A 13,041-nucleotide genomic window follows, 5' to 3' on the forward strand; every position below is an offset into this window, starting at 1 on the left:
AGCTTAAGCTACCTAAACAGAAAGTCAGGTCAATTTGTGAGTTACCTTCTTGGAGGGCTGAAGCATCCCTGTTGCCACAAACACACCCTGGACTGGCTCAGCACTTCAGTCCTGAACTCGCTCGAGGAACAGCGAACTCTTCCGTTTCCTGTCCTTGCCCTCGAGATACGCAAAGCTCTGCTGCCTTCAGCCAGCTCACGGTGAAGCCAAGGAGCTCTGGTTCTACGTTGTGGACTTCCCAAGCATCTTTAACAAAACTAGAAATTTTGTCTCTGCCACTGAAGAGCCTGAGGAAAATGGACTACCTTGCTTTTTAGGCAGGATGAGTCTGAGATAGTCTCGGTACAGAGGAAAGGATTTTGCCTTCAGATTCTCCAAGTCTCCTAAAATGCATCTGCATTCTCACCTTCACAAAAATACCAAGCCCATGAACTACCAGGCTCAGTAAAAGGCAAGATCCACCTCCTCCCATGCCTGCACGCCGACAGACAGCACCAGCTGCTTCCCTGCCAGGGAGTCTGCAGTGCTGCTCCTTGCCCATCAGCTTGCCACCCTCTAACAGGAGGGGGGAAGTCGATCTATTGACTAACTTTAATCAAATCTGAAAAAGAGATGTACTGACTAATTAACACAGTACCACACTCCGCTAATACTCGCTGGAAGGGATCACTGGAGATACAGAGGGCCTCGATGATTATGATGGGGCTGAAGTAATAAGGTATTATGTGAACCAAGGATGCAAATATATTAGAAATCAGGCTTTATTAGTCCCCTAGTGAATACGACAATGCATTTAATCTTGTTATATTTTCAGTCTCGATAGCACCTTGTAAATAGGAGCTGGTCTAATGATATGCAGTATGATTCCCCCTCTCTTTACACTGTTTTCAATTTGCCGTTTTTCCATTTCACAGAACGTTTCTTCATTCCACTAAATGAACAAACCGAATTGCCAATACAGCATACAATAGACAAATCAAGCTACAATATTATTTGAATCTAAAAATCACAGCATATTTTATCACATTCCCACTCCACAATTTCAGAATTAACTTTTTGCCCACAAGTGCTCAATGAACTCGCTGACCCTGACCTCTTGAGAAGATAGTTAGCTTAAGCATCTAGATCACAAGATGACTCTTACCTTCCCCTCCGATGGGCATTTCTCTGCATCTGTTGACTGAATCGTGTTTTTATTACTGTGGAGATTCACACAATTGGATTGGATGCCTCACATTTCATGGTCATCTGCAAACCCTGCTAGTTTACTAAGCACTTTTGCTCTTTCTCAGACCACACATTCAACAGAGGGCTTTTCCAAACTGCCCTTACCTCAGGCTTTTATTAAGGCGAAAACTCGTTCTACTGCACACTTTTGGTTACCACGTCTTATTCTTGATCATGATACTCTAAACTTTCCAGCTTCTTCAGCTATACAAGACCTTCTGAAAGATTTTTAGCTAATAACCAATCAGGCCATCTTTTAGAATGGCTTTTGAATGGCTTTAGAATGGCTTTTGGTCAAGCAGTTGGTACCTGACAAAACTTCTTCTCCTTTGCTGCAATCCAGTCTACCAGGTTCATACAATCCAGGTGGTGACATTTTAGTTTAAATGATCATTTCAACGACATGCAAGTATAACAAAGCCACCTAATTTCTCTATCCCTCAGTATTAGAAATATCTCCACCCTTGAACACATCTAGACCCCAACAGGACAAGTCCCTCTGCTGTCGGATCCAGCCAGGTTTGCCCTGAGCAGGAGGCTGGACTTTCAAGCAATTCTCCTGACCAACACAGCTCTGTGATTCTCAGCTCACATCAAGCATAACTGAAGGGCAGAAGGCAGAAAGAAAAGCCCTAAGTAGGGGGTAGGAGCATATGAGAATGAGGTCTCCTGCCAAATAAAGCTGCCTAAGGAGCTTTCTGCCTCTGTTTCTCATTCTTGGCCTTTCCCTTAAGTTTTTTTACCCGATTAGATGTGTCATGAACTGGAGAATTTGAGTGAATGATTGCTGTTGAAGGAGCAGAGATCACTTGGCATAAAAAAGTCTAAAGAAATACAAACAAGCTCAAAAACATTTGAAAATGATAGTCAGTGGCAGCTCACAAGCTTTAAAAAAAGAAAAGGGAAACAAACACTTTAGAGGCTTGGAGTGACAACCTAAACTCCAAGCGCAGAGAGCCCTCAGCCTCGCCAAGCAACCTGCTCCAGTGCTCGGTGATCGTCACAGAAAAGGGTTTTCTTGTGTTGATACGGAATTTCACGTGTTTTAATTTGTGCCCATCCCTTCTTGCCTGTCACTGACTGCAACTGAGAAGAGCCTGGTGCCCTCCTTCTCATTCCCTCCGATCAGGTATTTATATGCATTGCTAAGATATCCCTCCCTTTCAGTCCCCCCAGATTCCACCCGCACATCTGGTACTGGGACATAAGCTCTAAAACAAAGCTGTAGTACAGGCAAAGCGAGAATATCCCGAGTTGGAAGGGACCCACAAGGATCATCGTGCTAACTATTCCAGCAAGCTGTTTCCATTTTACAAGAAGCACCATTATAAAACACCACATAACGGAACATCCGTCAAACCTCGTACAATTTTATCCAGCAATACCTTCTCCTCTTATTTTAATCTACTCTGAGTGGCGATGACTAAACCTCGAGGGATTTCTCCTTCCAGTTCTTACCTGGCTGTGGTGGGTGGGGTGGTGGCATCTGGTGGTGCATCATTGGGTACGGCGGGGGCTGCTGATGGGGCAGTAGGCCTGGATGTGCTGGTGCCCCGAGCGGGTTCATTCCAGGCCCACCGGAGTGCTGGTGAGGTTGCTGTGGGTTTTGACTGTGCTGCTGCTCCATTTGCTGACGAGCCCTTAATTCAGCGTATTTCAGCTGTTCCATGTGAAAATTCTGGCGTTCTGTCAGCAACTGTTGTCTCTGCTGCTCTAACTACGTCAAAAATGGGGAAAAAATGAAAAGAGAAGAACATAGTTAAGAACTACATATTTAAGCCATTTCTATAGGATCGGCATTTGATCAGCAAAAAATTGGCAGCAGTTTTTGGTAATGGGTACAGGCCATCTTCCAGCCAGAACCGATGAAGTCACCTTGTTTTATCCTAAAGAATCCCCCAGTAATACAATTAACACATTACTCGATAGTAACTGTACAGAACATTCAGCCTCAATACAGTTCTAGCAGTAACCGTACGTTTTTCTCTTATCTTCCGTGTGTTGGAATGAGGAGAAATAGCCCAAAGAGATTCCAGGGAAAGACCAAAGCAGAATATGCAGGCAAAAACACATGCTCAGTGACTACAGGCAGGACCCTGCTCTGTACCTTTATTTTAAGAGTAGGACCTGTACACCATGATATCTAAACACCAATGATTTGCATTACTGATGAGTCTTATTTTAAAGAAAAGCCTCACGTAACCTAGGCCAATTAACGTAAAGAGATTACTTTAACTACGAAGGCATATAGTTTGCAAGCAATGCCCAAATGAAAAGATGAAGAAGCTTCAGAAAATGTGTCTTACTATTGGGCACTTACATGACCGATCACTGCCATGGTTAAGGAAATGTGTTTGACTACGAACCAAGAAATCATAATGCATTTTTATGTCTGTTACTCTCAAGCAACTGGACCTATTTGTGCAGCTAGTTTACGAATTTTGAATGAGCGTTGAAGATTTACTCTATTATTTATCTGAAAAGCAGGTTGCCAAGGAGACTTCCACCTTGTGGAAGTTCTCCAGAAATCCCGAAGCTCCACCAATGCTTTGTGTTAGCAGTTTGACTGCTGACAAAACACGGATGAAAACGAAATTCCACTACAGAGCACACATTCACCAGCAGAACCAGATGGGGACAGAGCTAATGAATAATACATGCTCCTTGTTGGGGGCTGTTTTTCAGCATGTAGGGACCACAATGTGATTATTCATGCTGCCATGATTCCTTTGTCCTTGACCAATCTGATACATTAGTGGGAGGAACTTGATAAAAAGAAGAGACACATACACCAATGGTGTAATTGTGCATGTATGGAAACAGATTCGGTAGGTGACAGGCGGTTCAGAAGAGAATTACTGCAAATGACCCGAAACAAAGGCTTAAGCAAGAAGAACTGCTACACCATACTTTTTATATTCTTTTACACTCCTGCTTTGCTCTCTTCATGGCACCCTATCCTGCTACAGCTCATCTAAGAGGTCAGAGCAGTCCAAAAATGCTTTTTAAAGCATTACCAAACAGCATCCAGTATCTGAAAACACACCCTGTACTTAAGAAAATGAGTAAAAACTTCCCTTCTACACATTCCCTCCCTTCAGGACGAGAAGACCCAGTTGGACAGAAGAGAAAGGCACACAAATACAAGTCACAGCACAAGCTGGTCTTAAAACTGGTGCAGGGCCCAAAATATCTGGTTCTACATTCGGTTCCTGCATCTGTCACAACCAGTTTCAAAGCAGGTTTACGGACTCCCGCCGTACAAATCAGAATTAAGATGGGTGGTTAAAATGCATTTTTTTTTTGTGGGGCAGATTACCAGTAATTTGCATTCTCCAAACTCCATAAAATCTGCAGGTTAACATCAGGCAAGAGTGAAGCTTGGCTATCTCAGCGAAGATGAGCGTGCTTCAGTCTGCTGCACAATCTCCTACACAGCTCAATTCATTACATCCACCAAATGCTTTAGGTACACATTCACGAATACTACACTCTTGATGATTTTCAAGTTTGCAGCAACATATTTTTGCACTGTTGCAAAGTGATTCCCGTTAGAAGGGACTCTTACAAATGCTTTATATGTACACTTATGCAAGTTTTCAAGTTGTCATCGTACTACAAATTCCATCTTCAGAAAATAATTCCTCCCTAACAGGAACAGTAAAGAAAAGCATTCGTGTGCGATTATAAATTCTGGGTCAACAAGGCTCCTACCAATAGGGTACACACAATCAGAATTAGCACTGAAGTTATTCAGCTTAAACACCAAGTACATTTGTTTTGCCTAAAACCTAACACTCTCCAGTCTGTAGCGCAGATTTCTTCCAACACTTGGAATCACCTCACCTTCACTGTAATGAAGCCACCTTTACCGCAATGCAACAAATAAGGACATATGCATGCTGTGCAATAGCACTAAGCAAATTTTTGCTTTAATTATTCCACCAAATATCCACAGTGACAGGTGAAAATTCCAAATTTAACTGCTAGAAAGCCAAGGAAAAAAATCTGTATGCACTTTTTGAAAAGGAAAATGTCATATGCCTCAAAGTGGAAAAAACCCTGTCAGTAATGGAATATATCCCCCAAAGAAAGAAATCTACAGAGAACCTTTTCAGAATAGTTAGGTCCATTTCTTGCACTGCCAATCAGTGTCAGAGGCAGACACCACACTGAAATGGCTGAGGATGCTGAGCAATCTAGAAATTCTTGCTGACATTCTGCTACAACAGAAGACCACAGTTCGTCAAATTCTATCAGTGTGATGCCAAAGTGAGGACGTAAATTCCATTAAATTCACATGGTAGGGCAAACATGAAAACCCCCAGAACTATGAGTCGATATCTTCAACACACCTGGAGTAACTGCCTATTGACAAAACTGAGCAAGCTAAACAACAGAAAAATGCAAAAAAACTGACTGCTCTCTGATAAAAATGAAGTTTTGGGTCATGTTTACAGTAGTCAGAGAAAAACTGCTTCTCTGAAAGCCCACTGATCTACAGATGGGAGAACGCTCAGTAACTAATGTGTAATCCAGTCACTGGTAGGCAGAGACAGCATCTCTTTCACATTACATCCTGATTTTAGGGATGCACAAGTCCTCAGTGAGATGAACTAACAGCGTTACAACAAATAAACCCTGCCCGAGACGCCCCATGTATATGCTCTCTCGGGGTCACTACTTTCTGCAGCTGGCTAGACCTCCGTCACAGCCTGTGCCCCGACTACTGCCTCACCAGACTGAAGTCAAACAAACAATTTCTCTGCTTTACTTGCCCAGCTCCTCCTCCTCTGTATCCTCCATATCAATCATGCTTCATTGTCAGATTTGATAATTGAGCTTTGTTCTCCTTTGATACCTTTCTGTTCCCTACGAGCAATCACCTTTTCTCATCTCTTGACATTACTGCTTCCTTCCTTCTCTTGCACCTGCTGTTACCCCCTCCAGCTCAAGCAAATCCCTCATCTCAAAATGAGAAGCTGTTACTCCTGAGCACGTATCCTTCTGCTACTGCATTTCACTTTGAGGATTTTTTCAAGAGCTACTGAGAACGTCGTCCAAAAAAAAGAGCTACCTGCTTAAAACCACACCTCCCATCTGAACTGGGTCAGGAATAGCAGGCAGACACTGCTGGTTTCCCTTCCCTCTAGGGAAGCAAGGTTTCCATCCATTTCACTCTCTTTACAGGGAAAAGCCATTCTTCTGTCAGCTATCATTCACGTCACAAGGCCTACACACAGGCCCAGGTCTGAGTCCACACTCGTGCTTCCTTGACAGGAAAAAGGATTAGGAAGCAAATCTGGGATACTGCCAGTTTGCTGCTTATGGTAAAAGGGAGATTCTGGACAGAGGAGGAGAGAGCTCAGACATGACGGTATGGGGTAATTATGAATTTGAGCTGGGGTAGAAAGAAGTGCCTAAATGCGAAGAACAGCTGAAACTGCTGATGGCATAAAGTCTTTGTGGTGACTGATACAATCCAAAATTTCAGATTAGTGTCCCCACTACTTACTGCCTCTTTCTCTCTGTCCATAATGGTTTCCAGCTCCTCAAAATGGCGAAGTTTTATCTCCAGCTTCTTCATCTGTGTTTCCACCAGAAGGGCAACCAGGGACTTGATCTTTCTTTCTTCCACTGCTGCCAGATGCTGAGAACAAAACAGGATTTTGCGTTACATGTATTTCACAAAATAGAGCATTTTAAGTAAACAAATTACCAACTACCCCTGCACCTAGCTTTAGCCATTCTGTTCCACTTCTGAACAGAAAGCAGGGCATCAGATTATCAACTTTATGCTCAGAACCAAAAGTCCTGGGAAGATTATTCAGCTTTTACATAAATACACAATGTATTGTGTATTGTGGATGCTCAGTACTCAAAAGCAAACCAGCTTTGCCCAAAAGCCTTCTGAATGTGCAACAGAGCATGTTCAGGGGAAATGCAAATACGGAAGCAAAGGTTAGGTCATGCTCAGTCAGCTGCAGGTCATCCAAAACCTCGCCAGAACTCATACAGGAGGCTTTTACCTGGAAAAACCCACAAAAGCACTGAGATGACTTGCACGCCTTTGCCATTACTTTTTTTTTTCTCAATTAAATTAGAAGCTATATATCTAGCTAAGTATATTCCCATTACGTTCAACACCATACTGCTAAATCATAAGCTTTCTTACTGCAGCAGTTCTACCTCAGGCTAGGGCAGAGACTGCAGAGAAACCTCTATGTATCTATGAAAAAAACTGGAAAAAAAACCACCCTCTGGTTTCCTTCAATAACCAGGTTGCAAAGCTGTATATAAACAGTGTGAAACAGAGCTGCAGAAAAATGCAAACAGGTTCCTCGCGAGGATTTAGCTTTAACACATACACACGCAGATACGTACATGTCTTAAGAGACAGATAATATATATAGGATAGGTAGATCTAAGACGACCTATGAAAGCATTTCACATTTTCCAAGTGTGAAAGGCATGCTAATGATGCCTTCTACCAGCTTTTGCTACAAGCCCACTGTTCAAACTAAAAATACACTCAAAATATAACACCCGTTATGGGCACACACTGCTGGGCAGTTTCTGTAGCAGCAGTCCCAGGACGTTTCCTGAGCAGGGCGCTGAGGCAGAGCCAGCCTGACCCATGCCTTTTGAGAAGGGCAAGGTGAGGGCAGAAGGGAAGAAAAACGCTAGATCTCAACCAGCTCAGCCTGCAAGCAGGGAGCCACATTAAGCAGGCTGTGTCCCAAATCTTTGCTCAGGACTGGAAGAAACACTGAGGAGAAAAGCAGCATTAGAAAACTGGTAATCCTGACCAGAAACAGAATTTCTCAAATCTCTCACGTTGTTTCCATCACTAATGTTTTACTGGAAATGAACGCTGTTGAATGACAACACATCAACAATAAAGCAAGTCTTCAGGAAGTCTTGGTACCGTACGCTCAAGACTCACTAAATTTCTCTCTCAGTAACGTCCGGTTTTAGGGAACCAGAACAATCCCCCAAAGTTCAACTGCTGGCATGCCGTTGTGAAATTCAAGCAGGATCCTCACTTAAGTGCTGACCAGACTTGACGGTGCACATCTGAAATAAACTAACTGAATGGCTGACACAACTACAACATAAAACGTCAATTAATACGGCTTAGTAAAGCAGACTGATCTGTACAAAAGTCAGTGACAAAAGCACCTTTGTTGGTACACAAAGCCTTTGATAGTCATTTTGCTTCACCTGGTGTGTGTAATTTTAATAATGAAACCAAATTAACAAGATCAGCAAGGCACGTCGTTAGGTAAAAGATGTCTCAAAATACACATTAGAAAGGAAATCCTCACAGAACTTTGTTCTGAAGAGACGTGAAGAAAGCACTCCTTAGCCTGACATTACTCAGGGCTTGATGTGGACAAAGAACAAGTCGTTGCCAACTCTGAAGCTTACAAAACAGAGTACGGATAAAAGTTAACAGTGATTTAAATTGTCTGATAAGATGGATGCAGCAAGGTGCTTAACAAGTAACAGAAAGCGAAAAAGAAGATATGACATTATCCTGGGACACTGCCACTCTGAAAGAGCTGAGCATCACCGAGCCAGCAGAGCCGGCCTCCGGCTGAGCGCCTCTACAGAACAAATCTTTTATGTTTCCCACGTCCCGGACACGAGGACAGCAATTAGCACCTCCATGCCTGGGATCGTGCCCACTGCCACAAAACCCACTGCTTCCTCTGCTCACAAATTCCTTCTGAGTGAATTCCTCTTGAAGAGGAATCGCAAGACTAGCTACAGACCCAGCAAACGCACGTTACAGGCGGTTTCACAGAACCTAACCCGCCCCTGATCTTTTTTTTAACCCCTGCTTCAGTTAGGAAAGGGGCTAATCGCAGCAAGAGTGTGACAACAGGTACACGCAACTGTAAAACCAGAGCACGAGACGCATGGAAAACAGATAGTGTCCTTGCAACACATCACAGGGAGCGTGACATCCTCTCATCCACACGCAGGAGATCACTTGGAACTGCAACAGGCAGAAAAAATTATTTCTCCTCCCTCCCCTCCTCTATTTTGTGAAAGGAGACCAGGTGCTTCACCTCACTTTTGTTTTGAGGCCCAGAGGGCTCCGCCTTTTGCAAATGAAAACAGAAGAAATAGTTCTGTGCATTTGCCATCTTTGTCTAAACCAAGGCACACAAGGAGAAAAACTGCTAAATCCTGTCCTGCGTACGTTCAAGCAGGAGATGAGGAAGGTTCTACACTAAATTTCTAGAGCAGCAGCAAAAAGGAACCAATTAAAGACGATTTGCCTATAAACAGAAGACATGATGTAGCTTCCCAAAAATAAGGAGAAATAATTTTAGTAACAGCGTCTATCCTATTGCTGAATTTCACATTTCTGAATACCTACACGTGGAACAAGCGGTTGCTAACCGAAGACTTTTTAATTCAGCAGGAAAGCGTTGCAGTGCTACAATAGTGGCTGAAGTGCACCAGACTAGAAATAAAGCTTAACAGCAAAGTTAACCACCCACGGAAAAACCTCTGGATAATTATAGGGGGTTTTGCATCACTGGCAGTTTTCAGATCAGCGGCTTCTAGAAAAAGATGTACCCGATCACAACTATCTCAAAACAGAAATTCAGGAGCCATACGGTCTCTGCCATGCAGGAGGTCACGTTATGAACAGAACGGTCTCTTTTGGCAGCGTAAGTGACGGTCCAACAGCTACAGCAGAAGGGCACACAACTGGACAGAAGTCAACAGCAGTCTGCAGGACAAAAGGCATTTTCTGTCATGGGCTACTTACTGTGTTGGGTTGGTATGGCAAGGTTTTGGTACTGGGGAAGACTATGGGGGGCGGGGGGCCTCTGTGAGCTGAGCCCAGCAGCTGCCCTGTGTCAGATCAAAGAGCCAAGCCATGAGAGATGCTGGTTGTGCCTCTGGGAGAACAGACTGGAGAGAGGGAGGGGAAAAAAAAGCAGATGGGAGAGAAGAGCGAGAAATAAGAGAGAACCGGCCCTGCAGCCCCCAGGTGAGCGCGGCAGGAGGTGCTCCAGGCACGCAGCACAATTCCCCTGCGGCCTGTGGAGAGGCCCCTGGTGGAGCAGGCTGTCCCCCTGCAGCCCACGGGTCCCACACGGAGCAGATCTCCACGCTGCAGCCCGTGGAGGAGCCCCCGGTGGAGCAGGTGGATGTGGCCTGGAGGAGGCCGCGGCCCATGGAGAGCCCCCGCAGGAGCAGGCCCCGGGCCGGAGCTGCAGCCATGGAGAGGAGCCCCCGCAGGAGCAGGGGGGCTGGGGGGAGCAGTAACAGTCATCCTATGCCAAGTCTGTTTTGCCCACACTGCTAACTGGTGAACAATCTCCTTGTCCTTATTTCGACCCATGAGCATTTTTTCATATTTTCTCCTTCTGAGGGGGGGGGAGTGAGAGTATGGCGGCACAGTGGTGCTGAGCTACCTACTGGTGTGAAACCGCAAGGCTTACGTGCAGAAAGGAAGAAGAGCTTACATTGATTTAAGAATCCAAGAAGAAAAGGAGAAAAAGGGTCTTAAATAATTCTAATAATGTTTGTACCAAAGCCATAACCCGTAAAAATGCATTTAAAATTGTTGCTCCATTCTACGTGTAGGAATACAGAGCCTCTCCCCCAGATGAGCACATTCACTGGACACCATTTCTCAAACAGAACTCACTGGTAAAGCTACTTATCTCAAAAGAAAAACAACTTCAAATGCCTGCCTTTGACCCTTGTTTCTCCTTAGAAGATAACTGCAATATTCCTCCGATATAAAATCGGAAGGAAAATAACTCTACCAGCTCTTCAGTTTAATACGAAGAACTGAATTACTTTCTCAGACAAGATACAGCTCACTGAAAGCCTAAATGTTGCCTGGGTTTTTAAATGCAAGTGGAAAGAGAAATCCCTATTGAACCTGAATTCTACTCTAAGTGTGAACATCCTAATTATATTATTTCCTGTAATATAAAGCTAAAATTCTTCTAGAATATTAGTATTATCATAACGAAAATTGCCATTAGCAAAGTCCCTTCTCCCTCTAGCACTCATTATCACCAAAGGAAGGAAAGCAGGATATCATTTTTTATTTGGAGAAAGAAGACTTCCATAAAATAGAGATTAAATTCCACACTTTAAAACAAAACATGGCTGAAAATCACAGAATCACAAAATCATTTAGGTTGAAAAAGGCTACAAGGGCAATGTTAATTCATGCAGCTTTTGATTTTAGAAAATAGTTTGAAAGGTAGCCAACTAAAAATATCCTCAGTCTCGTGGATTCATAATGGAAGGATTGTATTATTTCAACAACATCTATCATCATACTTCCTCAATATAGATGATGCATCTGGGAAAAATAGGTCTGAAGTTCAGGGGGCAAAAAAAAAATTGGACTGGAAAGTCAATGCAACACATACAACACCTCATTATGCCCACCATTATGTTCTGGAAATCCATCAGGAATAAATACAATCCATGCTTTGCTTTTTGGTGTCCATAAAGTAGATGGAATGCTCTGGAATATGGCACTGAATCCCAAAGCACCAAGAAACCCAAACTAAAATGTGAATCCCCAAAAATATGAAGAGAAAACAGATTTAGAAAAAGATATTCTGAAAGAAGTAAAGGCAGTCTGGTTCCTGCAAAAAGAGAAGGAACAAAGGCCAGCATGCAATTAGTAATTACAGGGTAACGAAAAGCTACTAGACAGAACACTGATTCAAACCACAGCTCATTAAGAGACTACAGACAAACAGAAGTTTAAAAGCATGTTTTTGTCTATCATTAACAGACACACAGCACCTCTTAACACAAATATCATCAAGTTGTCTATAAAACAAATTATAACACTGGAATTGAGCATCACGTTGTTACAGACAAAGGATCCAAGTACAGAGGGCTTGTGTGAAGGCCACAGAATAGACTGGCACAGCAAGAAAGGCAACATAAGGGTGCTGCCATCCAGATCTATGCCTTCAACATTACAACCAGACCTACTGAGCAGAGAAAAGTCTTTACAAAAGTTGACAAAAGTTTTGGGGCTCTCTCTTATGGATGTTCATTGGCTTCATAAACATACAAATAGCAGCCTAAATTAAATTATACACAATTTCACTTCGTAGTTCAAGCAGAATAAATTCAAGATGACATGTGGTCTTTCAAGGTATTAGAGATCAGAACATGAAATTCCACAGATCTGGAACAAAGGACCATTTTAAAAACAGCTGTAACGTGAGCTGGAAATCAAGCCAACGCATATTTGCATAAAACAAACCTTTGCTTTGGTGGCAGCTGAGGCAAGAGCAGCAGCTGCAGCTGTAGCTACGTTTCCTTCCGAGATTTCATGTTCCACTTTCTTCTTCCCAGCCTCATTTTCTTTGTCTTTGCTTGCATCAACGTTCTCCTTGTTCTCTTCTGTCTCCTTTTCTTCTGAAAGAGATTTCCCGCCACGTTTGTTATGTGCATTCTCCCTTTGTTAACAGTATCACTCAGGACAGGAATTGCACTTCACGCACTGCTATTGGCCAGACAAATCCATTCATCCACACAGTCACATTCCTCTGTAACACTACTGCTACTCGTCCAAATGCTGACGTGGGAACAATTTTAAAGGATCTGATCCAACAAATACAGCAAGTTTAAACGTTTTTAGTTTTCATCCTGTCAATTCATCTTCTGCCATCAGCTTATTTTCATTGGAACGCTTGTAGCTGCATTTCCAAATCAACTCCATTATTACCTCTACTTTTATATGTGAATCCAAGCATGTCTTGTTTTACCTGGTGCTAAAATACTGATTGCAAGCTCCAG

General features: G+C 43.1%; 1 protein-coding gene across 3 annotated transcripts in view; it reads right to left on the reverse strand.

Annotated features, from left to right (window-relative positions):
- SMARCC1 (SWI/SNF related BAF chromatin remodeling complex subunit C1) overlaps positions 1 to 13,041 on the reverse strand; it is a gene marked incomplete at its 5' end in the record, with an annotated part of 83,144 nt that overhangs the window by 12,219 nt on the left and 57,884 nt on the right. For 2 of the 3 annotated variants that reach the window (XM_083825497.1, XM_083825495.1), the window contains 3 exons: positions 2,686 to 2,944; positions 6,743 to 6,877; positions 12,506 to 12,660. In XM_083825497.1, coding sequence (XP_083681623.1) covers positions 2,686 to 2,944; positions 6,743 to 6,877; positions 12,506 to 12,660 — 549 coding nt within the window. The remainder of the gene's footprint in view (positions 1 to 2,685; positions 2,945 to 6,742; positions 6,878 to 12,505; positions 12,661 to 13,041) is intronic. The other variant, XM_083825496.1, reaches the window with a different exon arrangement.

Source organism: Anser anser (genome assembly GCF_964211835.1).
Source record: "Anser anser genome assembly, chromosome: 2".
Classification (NCBI taxonomy): domain Eukaryota; kingdom Metazoa; phylum Chordata; class Aves; order Anseriformes; family Anatidae; genus Anser; species Anser anser.